The sequence below is a fragment of the Chelonia mydas genome, chromosome 12 (genome assembly GCF_015237465.2).
Source record: "Chelonia mydas isolate rCheMyd1 chromosome 12, rCheMyd1.pri.v2, whole genome shotgun sequence".
In the NCBI taxonomy this organism is placed as follows: Eukaryota; Metazoa; Chordata; order Testudines; family Cheloniidae; genus Chelonia; species Chelonia mydas.
Genome location: NC_051252.2, coordinates 22,796,353 through 22,822,803, shown reverse-complemented (window position 1 = coordinate 22,822,803; position 26,451 = coordinate 22,796,353). Strand labels below are relative to the sequence as shown.

At 44.5% G+C, this 26,451-nt stretch overlaps 2 protein-coding genes across 18 annotated transcripts in view; one reads left to right on the top strand and one right to left on the bottom strand.

Annotated features, from left to right (window-relative positions):
• The first annotated feature begins 399 nt into the window (after positions 1-399).
• The window catches only part of RHPN2 (rhophilin Rho GTPase binding protein 2), a 42,219-nt gene continuing 16,167 nt past the window's right edge, over positions 400-26,451 (top strand). Inside the window, exons 1-4 of one of the 2 annotated variants that reach the window (XM_037877684.2) lie at positions 400-629; positions 13,670-13,785; positions 20,601-20,729; positions 25,014-25,089. In XM_037877684.2, coding sequence (XP_037733612.1) covers positions 561-629; positions 13,670-13,785; positions 20,601-20,729; positions 25,014-25,089 — 390 coding nt within the window. In that variant the 5' untranslated portion in view covers positions 400-560. Of the gene's footprint in view, positions 630-13,669; positions 13,786-17,535; positions 18,131-20,600; positions 20,730-25,013; positions 25,090-26,451 lie in introns of those variants that run through there. The other variant, XM_043526440.1, reaches the window with a different exon arrangement.
• The window catches only part of FAAP24 (FA core complex associated protein 24), a 53,022-nt gene continuing 30,602 nt past the window's right edge, over positions 4,032-26,451 (bottom strand). For 4 of the 16 annotated variants that reach the window (XM_037877694.2, XM_037877688.2, XM_037877689.2 and 1 more), the window contains exon 6: positions 18,415-19,555. In XM_037877694.2, coding sequence (XP_037733622.1) covers positions 19,397-19,555 — 159 coding nt within the window. In that variant the 3' untranslated portion in view covers positions 18,415-19,396. Of the gene's footprint in view, positions 6,492-18,410; positions 19,556-26,451 lie in introns of those variants that run through there. The other 12 variants (XM_037877687.2, XM_037877686.2, XM_037877693.2 and 9 more) reach the window with 7 other exon arrangements.

Here is a 26,451-nt window from a genome sequence, read left to right as displayed (position 1 = left end):
CTTCCTAGGGGAGGAGGGGAGCGAGGCAAACGGCACCCGCCGACCCATCGGATCCAGCCCAGTGCAGCGAGCTGGGCGCTGCCCCGTGAATCAAGCGGGAGGGAGGCTCTGGGGAAGGGCACTTGTGTCGCCCGTTCCCTGTAGCCTGCGTGCACGCCACGCACCCAGGGTAGGTGTGGCGGCACAAGGGCACACGGAGGAAGTCACAGCGAAGGAAATCAGGGGGCAACGAAATGAGCAAGCGGCCCACAGCCCCTCACGGCCTCCATGCCACCCCCTCTCCCGCCCTCAGGGCGCCACTCGGACAGCCCGGGGCAGGGCGAAGCCCGCGCCTGGGGAGATCGGGCGGGGCGGGGGGGGGGCAGGGAAAAGTGGCTGGTCGCGGCGTCCCCCCGGTGCATGGCGCCACCTTTCCCCCTCCCCAGCACCCTGGGCAGGGCGGCGCGGCGGCGGGCTCGGGGGCGGATCAGGCGCCCCGCCCCGTGCGGGGGGTGGAGCTGGGCTGCGGGAAGGGGTTCACTCAGGCTGGGCGGCGCTGCGCGCACACTGTCAGGCGAGCCATGACGGACACCCTGGTGCCCCGGGGCTGCCGGGCGGCGCGGCAAGCAGAGCGCGGCTGTTTCCGAAAGGTAAGGGCGGGCCGCTCGGCGGGGATCCCGGGCCCGGCGTCTCCAGCGCAGGTAACCGGCCGCTGGCACGGGCCGGCCAGAGGTAGCCAGAGAGCGGGGCCAGCGGCAGACCCAGGTGGCTCGAGCCAGCCTCCTCCTCCTGCCCCACCTTGCCAGTGCCTCCGGCCCAGGCTCAGCCTCTCCCGCACCCACAGGGTGACTAGCTAGCAAGTGTGAAAAATCAGGACACTTTTTTTTTTTGGGAGGGGGGAAGAGTTGCCTGTGTAAAGACAAAGCCCCTAATATGGGATGTCTTTCTCCCTACACGCCAATCCCCTTTCCTGACTGTAAAACAGACTGACCCTAATGGTCTGTGGCAAGTGCCCCCCCGGGCTAGATTGATTAACCTTTTGTGGGCCCAGCGCCAAACATATTTGGGGGCCCCCATGGGGGCAGTGGGGCATGGCGTGGAGGGGAGGCGTCCCTGGAGCGAGGTGCCGGGCTGGGGGCAATGGGACATGGCACAAATGTCCAGCCCAGTGGAAGGTCACTGTTTACAAACCAGCAGCCACCAGACGCACACTGGGCTGGCCTGCTGCATTGCCAGCGTGCCCCTTCCCCTCAGGAGGAGCCGGCGCTGTCACAATGCCCCCCATACCTCCTAGTGCCCTCCCACCCCCTGCCCAGAGGACCCCCACCCCCGACCCCTCTGCCCAGCACCCTCCTGCCTGGAGATCTCCCACAGACACCATGCCCCTCTGCTGAGACGCCTATTGACCCCATGCCCAGCACCCCTCAGAACCATTATGCCCAGCCCCTCCAACTGCACAGTGCCCTGCACACCACCTCTCCACCCACAGAGCCCCCACTGCCCTGTGCCCTCCCCCTGTAGCCACCCCCCAACTGCACAGGGCCCAGACAGATCCCCCACTGCCCAGCACCTCAACACACACAGACTTCATCCACCCCCCATTGGCCTTCCACTCCCCAGCACCCAAAACATACAAACCTTCTCCACCCAGCATCCCCTACCCCCTCACTGCCTAGCACCCCTCTACAGACTCCCTAGAGACCCACTCTTCCACACCCAGTCCCCTTCCTCCCTCCCCCCACCTAACTAGGAGGTGACTGTGTCTGCTGGGGTGAGCCAGAAGTGCGTCAGGGCTGGACTCAGGGTGGGGCGGGTTTCGCACTGCGATCAGCCAGACTGGAGCAGGACCCACTCAGAACTGGCTGCAGGCACCAGCAAAGCAAGCCCGTGCTTGGGGCTGCACAATTCCAGGGGCAGCATTCCGGCCACACTTTTTTGGCTTGGGCAGTTGCGCTGTCAGAACTTGGGGCAGCAAAAAACCTAGAGCCGGCCCTGGACCCGCTTGCTTGGCCGGATCTGCCTGAGCTGCGCCCCCCCCCCCCCCGCCCCCCGGCCAAGACCAGACCAGCCTCTGCACCGGGCCCTGCAGGTTTTGGGTAGCAGAGACCACTGGGAGCTGGAGTCACATTGGGGAATGGGGCAGGTCCCTGGGACACAACTCCCGAGAGCCCACTGGCCCTGTAGCAAGCAGCCCTGCTCAGCCTGACATGGTGAAGCCTGGCTGCTAGGTGGCACGCCCCCTATAGGAAAGCGAGACCTGCTGGCTGGGAGTTGCTCACACAGTAAGACCTGGTGCTGGACTGCCCCGTGTGAGGGTCCAGACCCGGCCTTGTGGATGGGTTAGAGGGGTCCATAATAGGCCCCTTCCCAGTGTGGACCTGGTGACACTGGCACTTTTGTAAACCCAGTACTAGTGCCTCCAATCCTGCGTCTCCTCTGGCCCTTACCACCAGTGAGGAGGATAGAGCATTGAAAAGATCTGGAGTGTCTCCGAGACTCCCCCTATCTTTAATATTAAACCACAGTTGTTATTAATGTTACTTTGAATAGTACCCGCAGTCCATCCATTTAGGGTCTACATTTCATGAATATTGGTTAGGGCCTGACTTATTTACTTCTCTTTTTACTCTTTGCAAAATGTTGTGAGCTGTTTCCTTACATATAGATGATCTGGTTTAAAGCTGAGTTAACTCTAATTAAAAGCAACTGATAAAGGGAGCTGGCTCAGGAACTGCAAAGGAAATGTGATAGGGGATTTAGATTAGAGGGGAGCATTTTTAGCTTGCCAGAGGCTTGACAGTAGGACCAGTGCTCAAAACTAAGCAAAGCTCTTTCTGGGTATTAGATTACATATTGAACTTAGGGCACCTTTTGCTTTGGGAGTTCTTTAGAGTGCTCCCACGTATATAGGTTTCACTGGGTGCCTCTTCAGAAAGTTCTGATGCTGCCTATTCAAAGCCTATTCTGTCCAAGCTCCCTGGGAAGGCAAAACTCCCCATCCGCTTCTTCACAGGGCTCAGGCTTAGGCATGAACACTTCAGATCTTGTGCTGTTTTTCTTTAAAATAATAGAATACCCTGTCACTGTGTGCATTAATGTAAAATCTCAAAGCTCTTTCCCCATTAGATGCCTACTACAACTGCTTATCCACCTTTTAATATTTGTTCTAATTTTGTTATGTATGTATGTTGCATCTTACTGGAAATAAGACACTCATCAATGGCTTCATATTGGAATATCTAATACACATCTCTATAACTACTTTTTAAACAGAGTGGGTGGTATATGAGGTGATCCACACCTGCATTACGTTTACATGGCAGTAATTCTATTATTAAATGACAGGTTTCAGAGTAGCAGCCCCGTTAGTCTGTATCCGCAAAAAGAACAGGAGTACTTGTGGCACCTTAGAGACTAACAAATTTATTTGAGCATAAGCTTTTGTGGGCTACAGCCCATTTTATCAGATGCATAGAATGGAACATATAGTAAAAAGATATATACACATACAGTACAGAGAACATGAAAAGGTGGAAGTTGTCATACCAACTCTAAGAGGCTAATTAATTAAGATGAGCTATCATCAGCAGGAGAACACCCCGCCCCCACCCCGCTCCTGACAGCCTCCTCCCAGGACCCCCGCCCCTAACCGCCCCCTCTGGGACCCCACCCCCTATCCAACCGCTCCCTGTCCCCTGACCCCCTCCCCCCAAACCTCCGCCCCATCCAACTGCTCCCTGTCCCCTGACTGCCCCCCAGGACTCCTGCCCCATATCCAACCCCCCAGCCCCCTTATCATGCCACTCAGAGCAACATGTCTGGGAGCCGCGCCACCTGACCGGAGCCAGACACACTGCCCTGCATGAGCGCGCAGCCCCATTGCCCAGAAGTTTGGGGTTACAAAACTAGGGTTAGAAATGCAGCTCAAACAAAACCTGAATTATACATTTTTGGCTGGGTATCTAGGTTTGGAATGAGCCATTATTACAATGGGGCTTCCCTCCAGCCATCTACTCTAGGTTTTTTGAGTTTAGATTAGTCCAATAAACAAGTTTTTGAAAAACTGTCAACTTTAATGTGGTTGGCTGAAAGTATAAAGTCTTCAGTCCTCAACAGGTATATAAATGTAAGTGAGGAAACAATACTTCCTGTTATGCATGGGTAGAGAATACTGTCAAAGCTTAGAGCCTCAGTTCCACAAAATCATTACAAATAAAAACCCTTTTTAGATTCTGGAACAGGATTAGGTTCTAAAGCAGTCAAGCCATGGAAACCCTGTGGCTGTATATATGGTCTGAAGTGTGGAAATAAAATTTCATTCTGAATGGAGCCTTAAAAGGACACTATAAAATTGAACTGGCGATTGCATTGTTTGTTTGTACCCTTAGGCTTATCGTGAAATTTTTAAAGTAAAGATCTTAATTTTACACAGTACTTTTTTTCTCTAAGGCTTTAAGGACTGTTACAAATTTTGTTGGTGCATGCACATGTACATTTCCAAGGATATCTTTCAAGGATACTTCCTTTGTATTAAGATCAGAAAATCACTTTAATTAAATAGCTGACTTTTAAAATCTCAAGACAGTGGAGCAAAATAGGAATATTTATTTTCTATTCAATAACACCTTTCATGAATGGATCTCAAAGCACTTTTCAAACAATAAATTTAGCCTCACACTATCTTTTTGAAGTGGTGAAGTATTTTTCCTTATTTTAAAGGCACAGAGATTGCTTCAGGGACTTGCCCAAGAACACCCAGGAAGTCTCTGACAGAGAGCTAGGAATAAAGATCAGATCTCCTAATACCCATCAAAGGTCTTTAATCATTTTAAGAACAAGTTTACTATACAAACAGTGAAACTTTTTTAATATATATCAGTTTATACCCTATGTCAATTTGTGGTGTTTCTGATTTTTGGCAACTCTTTCGTCATTCCCACAGAAAGCAACTTGTTTGCATAATTTGAGATAAATTGATACGTCTTATTTTAATATGGACAGTGTCTTTTTACTACTAACAAGTATAAACTTAAACCTGCTTCTCCTAGCCTACCAATGCTAAACTACCATTCTTGCTTCATTAATATTTTGTTCTATGGAGGGTTCTCAGAACCCTTTTTAGCTCTGAGGCTTCTGTTGGTTTGTTTGTTTGTGGTTTCTTCATTTGTTGACAAAACTTTGGACGAAACTTTCTTAAACCAAAAGTATTATTTATTTTACAGTAGGAACAAAGCATTCAGAGAGAGGATTTTAAAGCAACAAACTGCCTAGGCACATGTCTATTTTCCCTAAAGATCCCTTGATGGTAAAAGTACTTCTTCAGACACCCCAATGGGTGCCCTGTGCCCCCACTCTAGTTCCCCCAAACAACATCTCCCCTCTAGAGGGTGTAGTTTCTCTTAAACTTACCTCACTTCTTTTGATCTGCTGGGTTAATGGACCTTTTCCTCTTCTCACAGCATCTCAACTCTCTAGTGTTTGTGGAGAAGGGGCTTATCTATCTTGAGGCATTCTTTTTCCTCCTGCTTGTTTTTCCAACCCCCTATTAAACTACACCAATATATTCAGCTGGTAAACATCCCAATAACCATGTCAACATACAGTATTCATGAATTATTACAGAACAGCTCCAATTCAGTCCCAGAGACCACATCCTGTACTTGCAGATTCAGTTATCTAGTATTAGGACTGGCTAAACATTTTCTGTTAACTGTTTTTCATATTGAACATTAATTTTTCATCCCTCTTGCCCCCGCAACAAAAAAAAATCTGAATTTTCTACAGAATTTTTTTTTTGACCAACTCTATCTAGTAGACCTTGTCCAGCCACAATTTATAATAATCTTACTCTATGTGGACTATCACAACGTACTCCCAAAGCTATCAGGAAGGTTGAAATAGAGTGATTTAAAATGCTTCTTCACCCCATTTACTGAGCATACCACTTTTGCAGCATTCCAAGCTTCTGCTGGCCTGGGAGTGACTGACCAATCTTGAGTCTTGAACTTAGATTCCTTTGTAGGTAATATATTGAGCTATAGCTGGACTAAAGGGGCAGCCAGTTTATCAAGCTGACCAGAACTTACAAATTCATTAAAGATATTTGTGTTCTTCCTACTTCTCTTTCTTAGCACTTTGTCTCTGTAAACTACTCTGACCTGATCTGACTGGATATTTGCCATACAGACCAAACAGCTGGGTCAGGGTAAAAGAAATCAGAACTTGTCAATCCTCTCCACTATGGGGAAAGGAATAAAAAACAAACAAAAAAAACTCAATAAAGGTTACTGTCGATAAAGACATTCGGATCTTGATCTAAAATATTAGGCTTATTATTTTTAATGTTTGGGGTGTTATCCTGTTTCCTGTACCTAAGGTTTCCATTTGCTAACCTGCTACAGCTGTGCCTCCAGCAAGGCTGGTGGGGCTCTTCCAGTGATTAGTAGTCAGGCAACCATCATTAGCTTTTACATAGGAATATTCATTTGCCTGTTTGTCCTTTTTTCTTCTTTCTTGGGAAAGAGAGAGAGAATGTTGCAATGATTAGACAGAAAGAATTTACTACCTTTCACATTCTGTGTCACAGTCACTCACATGCTCATTCCCCATATGTCAGGAACACCCCAAACAGGAAAAAGAACTGAATCTCAAGGAGTGAACTAACCAACACAGATTGTCTCTTCAAGAAACTGACTTCTCTGATGCAATATTACAATTTTTGGTTTTGTTCGACAAAGATTATGTTGTGGCTGGTTGCTATAGTATAGTGTAGATTATGTTATAGATAGTTAATACATGAGTTACAGATTTTTAAAATCTTGTATTAAACATTTGTTTTACTTTTTTTAAGTGCCCAGAGGTAAAAAAAATTAAAGTAAATAATTATTTGTAAGTGCCATAACTGTTCATGGTGCAATTTCACTAAGGTTCCCTTTTTTCCCTTTTATAGGCTTATAACAGCCATCAAAAGGTTGGCTGGAAAATTCTAGCAAATAGTGTAAACAAGAATGTAGTCTTTTCTTCTCTTGAAAGGGAAATATATTATTGGTTTGATGTTTCTAGCCAGCTCTGTAAAACAATTATTCTGTCTTACCATTTGGATAATGATACACAATCACTTGCAATTGGCCATTTCTTGTTTGATAGCAAAGCCTAGAAGCAACTGACAACTGGAGTATTGTGTCCAGTTCTGGGCACCACATTTCAGGAAAGATGTGGACAAATTGGAGAAAGTCCAGAGAAGAGCAACAAAAATGATTAAAGGTTTAGAAAATATGACCTATGAGGAAAGACTGAAAAAATTGGGTTAGTTTAGTCTGGAGAAGAGAAGACTGAGAGGGGAGATAACCGTTTTCAAGAACATAAAAGGTTGTTACAAGGAGGAAGGAAAAAATGTTCTTCTTAACTCTGAGGCTAGGACAAGAAGCAAAGGGTGGTTTAGGTTGGACATTAGGAAAAACTTCCTGTCTGGGTAGTTAAGCACTGGAATAAACTGCCTAGGGAGGTTGTGGAATCTCTATTACTGGAGATTTTTAAGAGCAGGTTAGACAAATACCTGTCAGGGATAGTCTTCTAGACAATACTTAGTCCTTCCATGAGTGCAGGGGACTGTACTAGGTGATGTCTCGAGGTCCCTTCCAGTTCTATGATTCTATATTGTCAACATCAAGTGTTTAAAAAAAAGTGAGTCTGGCCCCCAAAAGTCATGATACTCTCTCTAAAGTCATGAATTATTTGGTTTTGGTTCTCTATTTTCCTACTGTCTTTTGAGCCTTTATGGTTCATATTTCCCAGCTTTTCTATGCAACCATGCTTTTTTAAAATGAAAGCTGAGATTCTCATGACTCTAAGAACTGTAGCTTCAAGAAAAACACAAAGTTACAAAAGATATGTGATAAAATCACAGAGTTGACAACACTGAACCGATAAAATATCAAGAGAAACTTTTGGTATTTGTAGCAGGACAAGGTATAATAATACTTATGATGTTCATTTTGCAGGCTTTGGTCCGAGTTCTACAAATACTTACTCACATGAATAACTTTACACAGAAATGTAGTCCTACTTAAGTCAATTAAACTACTTGTGTAAGTAAAGTTACACACGTGTGTAAGTATTTGCAGGATCAGGCCCTTTGCCTCCACTATGGCTTCACAAGCAGTACAGGTTACACTGGGTGGAGAAGAATGTTCTCCTTTAAGCAAGGATGCACACCCAGTTTCAACTCTGCATCACCTTCTCTAATTAGCATATCTTGGCTTACCTTCTCAGTTCACATACCTACTGTATGCATCATATTCACTGACATTAATACCTCTTCTAGTTGCCAATCAGTTGAGTAATCACTAGTTTGTGTACGTCACAGCTGAATTTCTGACGCTGAAAAATAAATCTTTTTTTAAGTAAAGTGCTCTGGCATCCAGCCAAATGAAGGATACTATCTGCTTTTTCATTTGGGGACCAGACCACATCTTCCCTTCTGGTCACTGCGCTCTTGCAACTATTTTCCATTTGTAAGGGTGGGCCATGTGTTATATCTTCTTAGTCTCCAAAGAAACTACCAATATCTCACAGATTGGGGATCAAAAGGGACAGTTCACATTTTTTGCTCCAGAAATCCAATGTCTCTTCCTGGTGCTGTGTTAATAAAGCCATATTGTGCATGTAAATACTTTGCAATGACGGCTACAAAAATGCCATGCGAATGACTGTTCTCACTTTCAGGGGATATTGTAAATAAGAAGCAGGCAGCATTATCTCCTGTAAATGTAAACAAACTTGTTTGTCTTAGCAATTGGCTGAACAAGAAGTAGGACTGAGTGGACTTGTAGGCTCTAAAGTTTTACATTGTTTTGTTTTTGAATGCAGTTTTTTAACAAACAAAATCTACATTTGTAAGTTGCACTTTCATGATAAAGAGATTGCACTACAGTACTTGTATGAAGTGAACTGAAAAATACTATTTTTTATCATTTTTACAGTGCAAATATTTGTAATAAAAATAATATAAAGTGAGCACTGTACACTTTGTATTCTTTGTTGTAATTGAAATCAATATATTTGAAAATGTAGATAAACATCCAACATATTTAATACATTTCAATTAGTATTCCATTGTTTAACAGTGTGATTAAAACTGTGATTAATCATGATTAATTTTTTTAATCACAATTAATTGTTTGAGTTAATCGCATGAGTTAACTATGATTAATCGATAGCCCTATTTTCTATATATTTAGTATGGATTGTTTTAGAAATTGTGATAACAGCTAGAGTGTGGATTAGGTGCTTTTAATATATATGAACTAAAAGAAATAAAACTTTAGTTATCCATTTCCAGTGTGGTTCTCCAAATGTTTTAGGGGACACACTCAGACAAAAGCTCTTCACTCACTGTCCAGCTTTCAAGTAAAAACATTTTCGGTAAACCCGAAGTATGGGTAGTCTGATTAACAGATTCAGATATTCCATAACAGAAACTGATCATGTGGGTGCTATTGTGTATATTAAATAAATAAATATAGTTAAATAAATCAAAAATATATTTATTTATAACTTTTTTCGTATTGCTGGTATCCAAACTGTTAAGTACTAGCAGTGCTGTGACTGCTCTATTTGCTTACACAACCTGCATGCTTTCAACAGTAGTTCACACCTAGGCTTAGATGTTGGAATCTATTTTGCAGAGGGAGGTATCGGCCAGGACATGAGGGTTATCCTATGCTGTTTGTGAAACATGCCAGAGAAACTTTAGTTTTCATTTGGGCAAAGGGCAGAAATAGGAAGAAGGTTTATGTCCTAAAACTGCACTGCAAATCTGGGTCCCTGTCATGATATGGAACTTGAATGACTTATTCTCCACAGGGGAGAATATTATCAGCTGAGTCACCTGGGGACTACTGACTGTCAGGTTTTATGTGGAATAAGGTAGTGTGCTGCTGCTTAGAGGTCTCACTGCCAACACAAATTGTGTGTTAAAGGGACAAAGTTCTGAAAGCTAACTGTTTTCAGTTTCAAAATCAGCCACGTCAGCGAGTGCCAGGATGGCCTCAACACACGGAGTAAAAATGGTGTGTCTCAATTCATGATCATCTCTCAGGCTGAATATCTCTGTGTGCTGCAGTATGTTTGAAGCCAAGACCTATTAGCTCTCTGCATTTCCTTCATTCTCTCTTGCTGAAACAAGGACATGATAATCAGCTTTCACAAATGTAGAGAGAATACAATTTAATCTGGGATCATCTCCAGAATATGCTCTTACATCAGATATTCTTAAACTTTGATGAAGCTGACGGGATACAAAATTATGCAAATGGAGACTAATTTATCTACAGATGATAAGGCATATGAGATTTATATGCCCACCCCTCTTGCAGATGCAGAGGAAATTCACCCCAAACTGCACAGATCCCCTGAGATCTGCTGGAGATACAGGTTATCTGCACGAGGGCATTGTTCTCCATGCTGGCTCCTGTCCACCAGTGATCTGGCATCCTGATTCTAGTGGGGCCAGCCTACCAGTGAATCCCACATAGGACTTGTCTACACTTAAAATGCTGCAGCATTTCAGGGAAGACACTACCTATGCCAATGGGAGGAGTTCTTCCATTGGCAGAGGTACTACACTTCCCCAAAAACTGGTAGCTAGGTCGAGGGGAGAATTCTCCTGTCAACTTAGCGCTGTCTACATCGGGGGTTCAGTCAGTTTAATTGCGTCGTTCGAGGGTGTGGATTTTTTACACCCCTGAGCAACATAGTTATACTGACCTAATTTCCTAGTGTAGACCAGGCCATAGTCAGCAACTCCAGGACTCTGTACAGAAGGGGTCCTGCAGCAACTTTCCCCAGAAACAGACTGCTGGATCCAAGAGAGCCCTCCATCAGGGAGACAGAAGTGCAGAACAGGCAGGCCGAGGGAGCACATCCAATCCTAAGTCTTGTATTCACTGGAGTAGTTAGCTCAAGTTAGTACACTTGAGCTACTGCAGTGTTCTCAATCAGGGGTATGCGTACCTCTGGGGGTACACAGAGGTCTTCCAGGGGTACATCAACTCATTGAGATATTTACCTAGTTTTACAACAGGCTACATAAAAAGCACTAGCGAAGTCATTACAAACTAAAATTTCATACAATGACTTGTTTATACTGTTGTATATACTATACACTGAAAAGTAAGTACAATATTTATATTCCAGTTGATTTATTTTATAATTATATGGTAAAAATGAGAAAGTGAGCAATTTTTCAGTAATAGTGTGCTGTGATATTTTTATTTTTATGTCTGATTTTATAAGCAAGTAGTTTTTAAATGAGGTGAAACTTGGGAGCAAGACAAATCAGACACCTGAAAGGGGTACAGTAATCTGGAAAGGTTGAGAACCACTGAGCTACTGCACTTGAGCTATCCTAACTTGAGTGAGATACAAATTAACATGGGATTTACACAGCGTGATTGGATTAGCAGAATAATTGGATGAGCTATTGCATCCCCACTACATTACTAACTTGGGCATCAGCAGGTTTCAGAGTAGCAGCCGTGTTAGTCTGTATTCGCAAAAAGAAAAGGAGTACTTGTGGCACCTTAGAGACTAACCAATTGATTTGAGCATAAGCTTTCGTTATTGGTTAGTCTCTAAGGTGCCACAAGTACTCCTTTTCTTTTTGCGAATACAGACTAACACGGCTGCTACTCTGAAACCTGTCATTATGCAAGGCACTGCATTTAGCCGTATGGAGTGGAAATCTATTTCTCCTCACTATATTTTCCACTGAATGCATCCGATGAAGTGAGCTGTAGCTCACGAAAGCTTATGCTCAAATAAATTGGTTAGTCTCTAAGGTGCCACAAGTACTCCTTTTCTTTTTGGGCATCAGCATCACTCGAGCTTCAATAACTCCCCCCATGGGCCAGTAGGGTGACCAGACGTCCCGATAAAATTGGGACTGTCCTGCAATTGAGCAGTTTGTCCCGCATCCTGACCTAAGTACGGTCGGGATGCCATTTGTCCCGATATTTTGTTTTGGGTGCGGGTTTTTGGTTTTTTTTTGTTTTGTGTTTTGTTTTTTGCTTAGGCGGTGGTGACAGGCAGGGGGAGCGCCTTTTCGATTGTTACGCTCACCCGGCACGTCCGGGTCTTCAGCGGCACTTTGGAGGTGGACACTTCAGTTGCTGACGGGCTTCGTCGGCATTTCGGTGGCGGGTACTTCTTTATTCGTCAGCAAGATTTATTTCCCGCTGCCGAACGTGCTGGGTGAGTGTAACAATTGAAAAGGCGCTGCCCCTGCGGTGGTCCCAATATTTTGGATTTTGCATCTGGTCACCCTGTGGGCCAGCAAGGTTGAGTTTACAGAACCATTTAACTTGAGCTAGAGATTTTTGTTTGTGTGTGGATGGGAGTTGAGTTGGGGGTAACACTCAAGTTATAACTCAAGCTAACTGTGCTGTGAAGACACATTCATATTATACTCCTAAACAGGTAGGCATGTATTCTCCCTTCTGCAGACAACCAAGTCCACTCTGCTCTGAATGGAGGGAAGGCTATTTGCCAAATCATTTCCCTTTGCACAGAGTTTAGTTTCACTGCAGTTCTTCCTCCCTTCCTTCCCTGGGTATGACTACACTATGGAGACTATACGGGCATAGCTATGTTGCTGGCACAATCCCACAGTGTAGAGGCAGCCTATAGTGATGGAAGGAGATTTTCTGTTGGTGTACGAACACCACCTCCCCGAATGATGGCAACATTCTTCCCCTGACCTAGCTGCGTCTATACGAGGGGTTAGGTCAGCGTCTATATGAGGGGTTAGGTTAGGTTACTCAGGGGTAAGGGGTAGGGATTTTTTACACTCCCGACTGCAATTGCTATGTCGACCTAAATTTTAAGTGTAGACCAGGCCTGACTTTCGAGCTGGGGCCTGATTAAAGGCACAGTGAAAACAATGAAAGACTCCTAGTGACTTCAGTAGGTTTGGGATTGGCCTTGATCTTTATTGAAAAGCTTCCCAGAAGTTTTAAGGTGGGGATTTGAATGCGAGATGAAAGTTCTTTGGCATAGAGGAGGGGCAGGAAGCTCTCGGCACGTGGGGAGCAAAGAGAAGAGCAAATGAAGATAATAGTGGGAGATGGATACAAAGTGCTCTTCCTGAAACTAGGCTTAGACCTCTCGACAGAGGAGACTAGGGAATGAGTTAAACTGAAGAGTCCCAGGCCTTTTCAGTTACCCTTAAAATCACTTTTGTTCTTTTAAAAAAATCTGATTTTAAATTGAAAAAAACCTGGCCATAATCTGTGACTTTTCATTCCTTTTACCACCATAGTATGATTTTTATTATGACAATACAACATCTCTTCTCTCAGGCACACTGTTGTGTAACTTTGGAGTAACTCTATGGACATCAGTGTAGTTGCTCAGGATTCACACAAACTCCATTGACATCAAGGAAGTAACTGTAAATTGACTGCAGGGTAACTGAGAAAATGTCATCCTGAGCCGAGTTGCTTCTTTTTAATTTGTGAATAAACTTTCTTAGGTTTAAAATAAAGGACACTCTTTAATCAAATGGCTTTATGTATCACGCTTTATAGGTTAAGATTTTCATATCCATGTCTTTGAAATCAGTGTTGTTCAGTTTTTTGTTTCGCTCTTCTGTTGTCAGCTTCTTAAAAATAATTTGCTTCCTTTATTCTAGGGATGTAACCCCTTGGCTGAGACTGGCCGAAGCAAACTGCAAAATCAAAGAGCTGCCCTAAACCAACAGATCCTGAAAGTAGTAAGGTTGAGAACTGGTGCTGAAAATCTTTTACGGTATGTTCCCACCACTTTACTATTTTTCTGTCTAAAGCAACAAAATGTTTTTTATTCTTTCTGCAGGGGTGTCCTTCCATTCTCAGACAGCTGCCTCGCTGCTCCCATAACTTGCTGAATAAAGTGCAGCTGGATGTTTTGCTAACAGCCTTATTTAATGTTTTTATGCCCCATCTCTATAAAGTCATTAACTGTTATATTATGTTTTTATGTTTTCAAAGTGCATTTTGAAAGCCACTGCTTTGCAGAAAAAGGGCATTGCACTAGACCAGGGATAGGCAAACTTTTTGGCCTGAGGGCCACATTGGCATTGCGAAACTGTATGGAGGGCCGGGTAGGGAAGGCAGTGCCTCCCCAAATAGCCTGACTCCCTATCCGCCCCTCCCACTTCTTGCCCCCCTCAGAACCACCAACCCATCCAACCCCCCCTGCTCCTTGTCCTCTGACTGCCCCCTGCCAGAACCCCCAGCCTGTAACTGCCCCCCGGGACCTCACCCCCTATCCAACCCCCCCGCTCCCTGTCCCCTGACTGCCCCCCCGCCCTCTATCCACACCCGTGCTCCCTGACAGCACCCCCCCCGAACTCCCATGCCAATCCAACCCCCCCGTTCCAAGTCCCCTGACTGTCCCGACCCCTAGCCACACCCGCGCCCCTGACAGGCCCCCTTGGGACTCCCATGCCTATCCAATGCCCCCTGCTCCCTGTCCCCTGACCTCCGCCCCATCCTGTCCTCTGACTGCCCCTGGAACCCCCTGCCCCTTATCCATCCCTCCCCCCCGTCCCCTCATCATGCTGCTCAGAGCAGCAGGAGCTCGCAGCCCCGCTGCCTGGCTGGAGCCTGCCACGCCGCCTGCGCTGCCTGGCAGGAGCGGTGGGCCAAAGCGCTGGCGGTGTGGCATGGTGAGGCTGCAGGGGAGGGGAGACAGTAGGGGAGGGCTAGCCTCCCCGGCCGGGAGCTCAGGGGCCGGGGTGGTCCCACAGGTTGGATGTGGCCCACGGGCCGTAGTTTGCCCACCTCTGCACTAGACTCAAGTTGTTAAATGACTTTGTTTGAAGACTGCTGAAATTATCCTAAATCAGTTTTTGCTAGAGTCTTTCATTAGATCGTGGTTCTTATCATGATGCCTGCTTGTAAAGGAAACAAGTGAACATTTTTCTGAATATTAATTATCTAAGAGTGTGATCCCCACAACACAGATCTTCCCAGGATCCTTCAGATCTGTGGCCCACTGGCAGAGGGGCTCACCTGCGGAATCGTGAGTTAGTGAACAGCAGGCAGTGTGGCATATGGCTGACTGCTGCTAGCTGTTGCTCATTCAGGACCTATGTCCATTGTGCCCCTTTAAATTCCGTAGGCTTCATTGTGACATGACCTGGAAGAAGAGGGTGGAGTAGACTTGTGCCCCTTTAAATTCCGTAGGCTTCATGTGACATGACCTGGAAGAAGAGGGTGGGGTAGACCACATCTGAGAGGCAGTGACTGACTTGGTTAGTAGGCTGGATGTTGCAGTGGGCCAGATTTTTGCGGGGTTGAAGGCAAAATTTTCCTGGACCTGGGCCCCATGGTAAAATTTTCAAAAGTGCATCAATGACTTACCTAAGTCCCATTTTTAGAAGTCACTTAGGTATTTAGGAGCTTAAGTCCCATTGACTTTCAATGAGACTAAGGGCTTGTCTACACATAAACCACAGGTACACTGCTGCAGCGCTTCAGTGAAGATGCTATTTATGCTGATGGGAGGGGTTCTCCCATTGGTGTAGGTATTCCACCTCCCCAAGAGGCAGTAGCTAGGTTGACAGGAGAATTCTCCCTCTGACCTAGTGCTGTCTATACTGGAGGTTAGGTTGGTTTAACTGTGTTACTCAGGGGTGTGGATTTTTCACACCCCTGAGTGACATAGTTATACTGACCTAATTTCCTAGTGTAGACCAGGCCTTAGACTCCTAAGAGCCTAAAAGTGACTTTTGAAAATTGGACTTAGGAAAATCAATAGGAGCTTTTAAAAATTGTACCCCATTACAGACTGAATCCACTCCCGGAGTTTCTGCAGGTGCCTGCTATAAAGGTTCACTGGTCTCTAATGCCAGTTTCTGATTCTGAAAGGAAAAAATGCTTTCTACCTTGATGGCATAAAATGATCTCTGGGCTTCCCCTGGTTTGTGTGAAACCCCATGTGCTATCTAGAGTAAAGTATATGAACATCTGTAAAGTATGAACTTCCTTTTGTGCACTTGCTTTTTGAGATTCTGTCTTTCCACTTTGGTTTCCTTTAGTTCTCTGAGTTATTTATCTTAAAAATCTGACCTTGCAATGTTTATAGGGAAACCCCATAGCTGGTCTGTGGTGGGGAGGGGATTTCTCTTTCATTTGCCTGCTGCTGGAAGGCTTTTCTTCTTTGTTAAAAAAAGAAAAAACAAAGAAACAAACCATTTATGTAGACCCTACCTGTATCTGCCTTGCAGTACAAGCCTTGTATTGTCCCATACCATCTAACCCTACGACTGGCTGTTCTAGTCGCTATTTTCCCCCAACAGCTCTCTCTCCTGCTATTTGTGGATGAGGATTTCTCCTTGGTATTTAAAACTGCTTCATATGGTGTCTTTAATCTGCCATGACTGGAGAATCTATGGGTTTGTGGAGAGTTTTCAGTGTCCAATACAAGAATCCAGTCAATGTGATTTCTTCAGAGAAAATTACACATGTAACTCTACTTCTCTGAAGCATGACTTCTTTGACTAGATTCCCACTTGCCCACCCACCTGCCTTACCCCTCAGATGTTGGAAGTGACAGATGCTCAGGGGCATATCCTCAGCTAGTGTAAATCATCCTGACTCCTTTGACTTTCATGGAGCTAGACAATTTATACTAGTTGGGGATTTTTTGCCTCTCAGTCACTGACTTTTATTTTAGTGCTTATCTTACCATAGATATGTTTTTTGGCTGTGTATTTTGCTTAAAATTTGTAGATCTGTCTGTTTCATGCTCAACAAAGAGCTGTCCTGTAGGCCACTGAGGTAAGGGCCTTGAGTTGCAGAATGGGGCTCCCTGACTTTACATGTTATATGTAACTCGCACATCTCCTGAGTGTGGTGTTCTGTCCCCTCTAGTGGTACCGAGACCACTTGGAGATTAATGAGTCTGCTACAGCTTCAGTTAAGAGCCATGTGACTTTTACCTCATGCAGTAGAGGCTCATGCATTTAGCTTCAGAGGTCCTATGATTAATTCCACCCACAGACAACCGGGGTCTGTCTGTGTTACATATATATATACAAATACCTCAATTGAAATGCTGTCACTTATGGTGTATTAGGGAATACCACAAATGCCTGTTCTTAGATGGAGGGAAATATTAACCTTTTGGCTGCCTGGCACCTCTCTACATCTCCTTGGCTAACCCACTATTCACTTTGAGTTGCACCTCCTTTAAAATAACGCTGCGGTGGCTGACACTCAACGAGCCAGGAGTAAACCTGTCTCAAATTAGGGCTTCAGGGGACTCACTATGTGGACCAGGCGGAATGACGTCCGCTTCCTCTCTTGAGAAGGGGATGACAGGGGATCCCAGAGAGGACATAATTCCCCCTTACCACAGGAAAAAACTGCATTCACTGTGGAGCTCAGGAGCCCATGGGGCAGCAGCCATGCTGGCTGTTTTCTGCTGCCCACAGAAGTAACTGCTTCTAAATATATTTGAAAAGAGGAGTTTTATTAAAAGCAAAGAATCTGGGATCAGTTACCCTGATAGAGACATTTGGCAGAAAAATTAAAATATAGTTTCCTGTTTACTTTTCTGCTGAATTTCCAGAAAAAGATATAAAATGGACATTTTATCTATAAAGAACCCTCGGTGAAAATTCAAATCCAAAGGGGACACAGTCAATACTGACAGGCTGCCCCAATATTTCATCTGATTTTTTTTTTTGTACAGGTTTTCAAACTCCATGTAAATCTTGGAGTTTCTTTCTTCCAAAGCAAAATCATAAGAGAAACACAGTGCTAGACGCCCAGCCTCACTCCTAATGCAGTCTCATAGCAACAAACTAACAGCACAGGCAACGAAACAATGGAGCAAGTGATTTTGGTTTTCATGAAACCCAAATCCAGTTTTAAGCTTACAAGCGGTAAGAGCTCTGTGTAGCTTGAAAACTTGCCTCTTTCAGCAACAGAAGTCCAATAAAAAGACATACAAGTCCAATAAAAGATATTTTCTCACCCACCTTGTGTCTCTAATATCCTGCGACCAACATGGCTACAACAACACTGCAAAGAAGAGTTACTAAAACCAACAGTGTGGAAAAGTGATTGTAAAATGAGGGGGAACACACCTTTCAAATACTCTGGTGGGTATGAGCAGTGTTCCCTCTAATGTTTTCTTATTGGTGCACATAACAACATTCATGTGGCGGGGATGAGGCCAAGGGGTTTGGAGTGTGGAAGGGGGCTCAGAGCTGGGGCAGAGGGTTGAGGTGTGGGGGGTGTGATGGCTCCAGCTGGGGATGCAGGATTTGGGGTGGGCTGGGGATGAGGGGTTTAGGGTACAGGCTGGTGGGGAGAGAGAACTTCCCCCAGCTCTCTCTTACCACAGCAGCACTTGGGCTGGAGGGGAGAGGTGCCTCTCCCCACCGCAGCAGCTCCAGGGCTGGGAGCTGCGGGATAGGCGCCTCTCCCCCAGCCCCGGCAGGTCTGGGCCAGGCTGGGTTGGGGCTGGGGGAAGGGCGCCTCTCCCCCTGGCCACAGCAGGTCCTGGCCAGGCTGGGGGAGAGGCATCTCTCCACACCGCAGCCCTGAGCACCTGCACGGCACTTAATAGGCTGCTGCGCGGCCGCACATTTTAGAGGGAACTTAGGGTGTGAGTTTTCATCCACTTTCTGATACCATCCTCTTCTGCACCATGGAATCGGATTGCTTAATTTCTCTTGATTGTTTAATAACTAGTCTTATAATTAGCAGAGTCACTTAAATAAAAGTTACAAATTTGCCACATTTCTTTTCTGAATTAAGATGTGTTAAATTGATGTTAACACTGATTTCAAAGTAACATCTCTCATATTTATTAACAAGAGTAATTGAAACCTTACTGAAAAGGACCTGGGCCTGCATTCCTTCCCCAAGCAGAGCTCTTAGGCCAGTGTTTTTAAAAATGGTCACTGAATCTGGTTGTGTTAATTTCTGGGTGTCCAACTTGGGGCTAATTTTCAGAAGAGCTGAGCACAAATGAACGCCATGATTTCTCAACTGAACGGTGATGTTCCGCTCCTCTTAAAAATCAGCCCCAAAGCGTCTCAACCTGGGATCCCAAAAAGAGGCACCCAAAATCAGTGTCTACTTTTTGAAAATGCAACTGCTGCTGACTTCAGTAGGAGCTCTGGCTAAGTAAGGAGTGTAGGATTGGACCTAATTCTGGTGTGTGTGTGTGTGTGTGTGTGTACCATGTAATTAAAGTCCAAGTACATCTCTAAAATCAAATTGCATCAAAACATATTCAATTAGACTATTTAAATGTATGTCATTTGTAGGTGCTGTGAGGTAAACAACTGTTCCCAGGGCAAACTGTATTTCAGACTCATTTCTAGGTATGCCGCTGGATGATAGTTCAGATAGTTGGACTAACTCAAAGTGTTCCTCAAGCGAAAAGAAATCAAAGACTGAGATTTTATTTGCATTTCAGCAGACTCCAGAAGCAGCAAGCCAGTCTTTTGTCCACAGGAAGCCTCTCTTAATGCAGTTTGAGGAAAAACTGGAAATGCTGGTTCCTTTATTACTGGCTGAAACATAAGTAAAATAATGAGACATTTATACTTCCACAGAGAATTATGGGTTAGCAGGTGTGTCCTAATGTAAGTTGGAATGTTTATATAGCAAATACTGATCTTGTTAACTAATGATTCTATTGGGTTATTGACTATTTGGTTATATGGACCAAAGTTCAGAGTATCAATCCATAAGCAAATAAGCAATTGTTCAATCTTAACTTTTTAATGGACTTTTGTGTTGCCAGCTAATTGTTTATCTTAAAACAGCATTTACGATAAATAACATGAGATTTCTAGGTACTACACAGTATTGCATTGCTTATATGATGATTCATGCTAGAAGCAGGTGTTAATATAGCTACACCCAGAAATATTCAAATAGAAACATGTGCAGAAATGCTTTAGGGGCTACATTTAAAGATGTATCTATTATGCTAATGGTATAAAGGGATGCTATACCTATACATGAATTGCAAATGGAAGAAAATGATTATCCCCAGACACATCAGAAAAACAGAACTAAAGGGAAGTCACATCACATTCTTCTTGTGAGGAGAAAAATGTCTGGTTTTTGTTTTAAGAAAATAGAACTAACAGTAATCATACTAGGTGATGAATGCATTGTCCAGTGACTATAATGGTGGGAGAGAGGGGGTTAACCAAAGTTAGACATGTACTTTTTTCTTTACAGCTCATTTTAGGAGAAAGCCTTGTAATCAACTCAGATTTTTATTTTCAGAATATAATTAAGATGTAAACTCTTCTGTTTCACTGTTAATTTGTCCTCAAAGTTAAATCTTAAAATCAGTCCAAAAAGATCAGCACATAGCAAACCTGTTAAGTGTCTGCACGCTCTTTTGTATCTGAAACCTATTCCAAGTTCTGTCTTGGCAGCAAATCAAATAAATTCTGAAACTCGAGTTCTCATATCATCTCTTAAGAAAAAAAATCTTAAAAATGATGGGAATGCCAGTAAGGGGGCTCAACGAAGCTGGTGTACAATACAGAGCCTATTCTCTGGGCAGTCACAAAGGGGCATATCTCTTTCTCTTTGCAGAGCAACCACCAACAACAAAGTGCGAGAGCAGGCACTTCTTGAACTGAGTTTTGTAAACTCAGACCTGCAAATCTTAAAGGAGGAATTAGAAGGACTTAATATCTCAGTGGAGGTTTATCAGAACACAGAGTAAGTGAAAATCTACTCTATTATCAACCCACTTTTTGTTTACAGCTGGAAATAAAACTGGTGCTGGATGAGTGTGAATGCTGGACAGTAATTACATGAAAAAATTGTGAATAAAGAACATGATAGAAGGAAAATATACTTTCTCTTAATCAACAGTCTGACCACATAGTCTGTATATTTGTCTCTCTCTGTGTCCGCCTGAGCTGCCGCAGTGCCTTATGGGAGTTGTAGTTCCAGGTCCCTCATGCTCCAATATGGACCTTGCTCCAGGCCTGACTACATCTCACATGATGCATCGCAGTCTCTCCCTGTGGCTAAGCTGCCGCTGCAGTGCATGAGACCCTGCAGAGGTTCAGCCGCTGGTAGAGAGCAGGCGAGCAAGGCCCATAGAGGAAAATAGGGGCAGCTCCCATTAAACACCGCAGCAACTCAGGCGGACACAAAGATTAATATTGTCCTGATGTGAACTGAAACATATTGGTTTTCCCAAAGGAAAATTCTGCCAAAATCAAGTTTTCCATAGAAAATTTTGACACAAATCTCATTTTCTGAGGGAAAAATGTTTTGTTCAGATTTTTTCCACCCTCTCAAACATGCACAGGGAGTGCAGCAGGGAAAATGAAAGTGACAGAAGCAGTAGTGACAAAAGGGGGAGCAGGTTTGTGATAGTCTCCAGAAGCACATACATAGCCCACCTCTCCATCCTCCCTAGCAAGTCCTCGAGAAGATAATTTAACACATTCTGCTCTTCGATGGTGAAGACCAGTGTTCCCTCTAATTTTTCCCACCCATGTGCGGAATGAATTTTGTTATGTGCACCGATATGAAGGTGATGTGTGACACATTACCTTCATATTGGTGCACATAACAAAATTCATGTGGTGGGGATGGGGCCAAGAACGGGTTCGGAGTGTGGGACTGGGCTCAGAGCTGGGGAAGAAGGTTGGGGTGTGAGGGCTCTGGCTGGGGATGCGGGCTCTGGGGTTGGGCTGTGGCTGGGCCCACGCTGGTCTGGGCTGTGCCACCCTGGCCACGCCTGGGGCCAGGCTGCTTCGAGCCATGCAGCCCTGGCTGCGCCCGGGCCCAATCCAGCTGAGCCGCCCTGGCCGCGACAGGTCTGGGCCACAGGCTGAGTTGGGGCTGGGGCAGGGGCGCTCCTCCCCTGGCAGGTTGGGGGCCAGGCGAGGGATGCCCCTCCCCCACGGGGCAGGTCCCTGCTCCGGGCGAGTTCACTGAGCGCCTGTGTGGCGCTAAATAGGCTGCTGTGTGGCCGCACAGTTTACAAGGAATTTAGGTGAAGACCTAGGTTTTGGTGAAGATCTTGTGGCTGGAACAGTGGCCCTTCTGACTGTCATTTTAGTTGACCTCCTTTTAACTATTTCCTGCGTTTCCAATGATGTTCATATTATAAAGAACTCCAAACTGCAGGCATTATGTTAGGTACAGTTTAACCAAGTCTGCATAAAGGACACATCAGTATTTCATGTGTCAAAGAGTGGCACTCTTTCTCCATATCTATAGACCATATACTCCCCTCCACTTATGCAGTGCAGAGAAAATGGGAAAGTCCCAAAGAATGCTAAGAAGAGGGAAGCCATATAGGGGAAAAGGGTGGTATAGGCATATTAGGCATACTACCTCAGTGACAACCTGTGTCCCCTCTGTGACTGCTGCAGAGAGAGCAGAGCTCTCAAAGAGCTGTACTACTTAGAAGGGCTATATGTCCTTCTTTCCTGTTTTAGGCATGATGTGAACCACATGTTCGCCAGTTGACAGGGATCTCTTGTTGGTTAAAGGATATAATAATGTGTCTTTATTCAACTCTGGTTGACCATCCTTGAAGAATGGGTACAACTTTGGGCGCTTTTTGTACAGAATAGACACCAGAAAGTGGGATAAGACAGGTAAACCTGTCAAGCAGATCTGTTTCTAAACAGAGGGCCATATTCTCCCTCCATTCATACCTGTGCAACCCATACAGCAAAAACTGAGGGCAAAATCTGGCCCAGAAAGTTTCTGAGATGGTCACAGGAATCCTGAAAATGCAAATACCACTTGTTTCTTTGTCTTCCTATTGCATATTATACACTTGTTCAGGAGGTAGGAGGAGAGTTTGCCCTGAGCATGAACATGAGAATACCCCTGTAGCCATAAAAATGCTCCTAGCGTGCCTGTGGGCCAATCCTTATTGTGTGGTCAAAGGATATTTTTCAAAACTGTGTGTCACACACCCAGTATATAAGAATAGAGAAGACTATTATTTAATCTATGGGTGTGGCACTTCAGTAGCTAAAAGCAGATATTGAATTTCTTTACGTTCATTTTAGAGTTGGCAGAAACACTGGTGTCCAGGGAAATTGTACAAAAGCGTGGCTGCTTAATGAAGATGGATCATGAAAGAACATGTTAAATCAATTTTAAATCAATATGTAATATTTTTAGTATCTTGGCTTTTATCAGATTATTTTTCAAAGGTAACTGCTGTAAAAGCATTAAAATAACAGTTCTTTCCAATATTTGGTTACATTAGATGTGTTGCACCCTCAAGTGTGTGTGTGGGTGTGTGTATTTGTGCCCCACTACCAGGGAGAATAGTTTTAAACTCCATCAGGGGCTCCATAGGAGCCCCCTGCAGATGCTGCCCAGTAGGTGAGCTGAATAAGCGCTGCTCCTTGGAGCCCTGGCTCTTCTCCTCCTCAATTGGCCCTGCCTTCTTTCTGGATTGCACCAGCCAGCTCTAGGGACCTTCTTATGCTAAACTGGAGTTGTGAGTAGATTGCACTACTGCTCCCCTGGCAGACTTTTCACCACCAGGGACATGCATCCCAGGTTCTGCTGGCTTTGCTGATGGAAACCTGTGAGTGAATCACTCCCACAGTATTTCGTAGTGAAAAAAGTCAGTTAAGTGTTTGCTGGAAAAAGAAAAGATCAGATAAACATATCCAGATGCCAAGGACACTTTTTTTTCAAACAGACACTATTCCATCTTTCCTACTCAACATGTTGTAAATAATAACTGGAAGAAATCCTGAAATCAAATTCTCTGTTTGAAATGGGACATTTTGCTTAGGAAGAGTGGTGAAAACAGATTTCACAGTTGGGACCAAATGCTCGTGATCTCCTTATTCATATGAGTAGTCCCACTAGCAAACAATAGGATTACTCTTATAATATGAGCAGGATTTGGTCCTTGATCAAGAGTTTTATTTTCCTTGAGGATCAAGGGGTTTTTGTTTTTTTTAACATTGCCTTCTTGTATCTTATCACCCTCTGTGGAGATGCTTCTCAGGGTTGAATTCTTCCCCCACCCTAACATTTTCTAAAAGTTAAATACACATGATGCAGTGGTTCTCAAACTTTTTACTATCAGGCTCCACTTATATCAAAACCAGTGAGCTCAGGCCTCACTTTACAATGTGCTAGAGACAATTTATGTATATCAACCATTGATGGACTAGTAGAATATTGAAGCATATGGAATTATCATAGCCCTTACTTGTGTATGTCTCTCTGCAGTGGCTGGTTTCTGCACATGTGGTTTATCCAGAGGTGGAAAGATTGATCCAAACTGATACAGACAAGTGATCTGTCAGTCCTCACTTTCTGTTTCCTTGGCCCCCTCTTCCTCTGGAGGAACAATGGCTCAAGGGCAACTCTCATTCCCTTCAGACTCTTTCCCTTTGAGCTTCCATCCCTATGCCTGTTCCCTGATTCTGTCCCTCTCACCACACTGCCAAATGCAGCTGGCTTCTGCCTCCTCCTCTCCCAGTGGTTTATTCTGGCTGGGCGCCAGCAGGGGAGATAGAGGAAGGAAGAAGAGACCAGACAATCTTCCTTCACTCCTTACTCACATCACAGAGGCCCCTGGGGGCCAGAAGGAGTAAGTGTACAGAGAGAGTTTAAACTCCATGGGAATCAAGAGCTCCCCCTGTCCACAAAAAAAGTTATTGGAGTCTCCAGATAAAATCTCACACACTGGGGCTGTTTACTTCACTTCTGTCATTCCTGAAATAGGAGCATTCATGTTTGGGTTTTATAATAATTTTTTTAAAATAAGGAAAATAACTTGTGTGGGACAGAACAGTCTGTGTAAAGGGAGCGTTACACAATTCTGAAATGCTTAAAGCCTCCTAGTGCAAATAAAAAGGTGCATGTTACATATGCTGTCATCAAGAGACGCAGCTCCTTCTGTCTATGGTCACATGGAACAAGACAGGTAATTTTGCCAACAGAACAATAGAAAATAAGGAGTTAACTTTCTGTTTGTCTTTTCTTTTGCCACAGAGAGACTTTTAGCATTCCCCTGATACCACTTGGCCTGAAGGAGACTAAAGAAGGGGACTTTACAATCCCTCTTAAGGTAAGTTTCGAAGATACAGATTTTAGAATCAATATTTAACATGTAACACTGCTGTTATGTTTGAAGGTGCACAGCATTGTGTGCAAATTCTAAACATATTTTTATGCTTTATTTGCACTTATCTGATCAAGAACCAAGAATTTAGCACACCAAGAATTATCAAGGATTTGAGATCAGTTATGTCCTTCAGAAGATCTTTCCCAGTGACTTCAGTGGATTGACTCTTGATTTACATTTGTGTGAAAGCAAGATCAGGCCCGCTGGGGAGGCTAAGCCTCCTCTAACCCAGGCCATGGCCCCACCTACACTCTGGCGCGAGGCCCTGCTCTTGCTCCCTCTCTCCCCCAAAGCGGGCGGGGTCCCAGTCAGGGGTGGCTTGGGCCAGCTGGGGGTAGGGCAGGCTGGCATGGGGTGGCTGGAATGGGCAGGCTGGAGCTCTTCTGGTCATTATGTGGGGGGGGCCCTCGGGCAGAAGGGGCAGGGCTGGGGGAATATTGGGGTTCACCCGCTGCCCATGCCCACTGTTTTATGGCCCAGCTAGTGGTGGTGGTGATGATGATGATAATAATAACCATTTATTGTTTGCATACTGCCCACACTTGTACTTGGTGCTCTACAATACAAATTAAACAAGGTCCCTGTCCAGATGTTACAGTCTAAATGAAGACCAATTAAATAATCTGGGTGTACTCACCTTTCTCCCCCTACCACCACGGCAGCTGGGGGATGGTTTGGCACCCAGGAAGGTAGTTCCAGTGTATTCAAGTGATTCTGATTTAGACTAAGATTTTCTGCTGGGGAGGGAACATGGCCAGAGCATGCTATGCCTGGGGGCAGGAAGAGGCTGTGGTGCAGAAGCAGCTATGACAGCTCTGCACTAGGGGAATACCCAGCTAGGACAGAGGAAGCCCCAGTTATCCCTGTATGTCAGCTTTAAGGGGGCTTTATGATGCAAAATAGTTTTACTGCGTCCAGGGATCAGACCCATAGAGTGGATCCAATTTGCTTCCAGTTACATAGGTGTAGCTGCCAGTGCAGTCACATGAAATTGCACCTGATAGAACTGAGAGCAGAATTTGGCTCCTACAGAAAATGTAATCTTTAACATTGTTTCAATTAAAAGGGCTTTGTTACTTCTATGTTTTGATTAGTTATGTGATATAATTTTCTGTGAGCATGATAAAGATCATCTTTGGGGCACACAAAGTTTGTCTGTTATGGATATTTATTCAGGTGAGCTCAGCTGTGTTCAGCATATCTGTATTTGAATTAGATGATGAAATCCATGGAAGAAGGCTTTCTTTGCCAGAGGCAGTGAAATAAAACAATCAGGAATAATTCTCCATGGAGCAAGTAAACAGC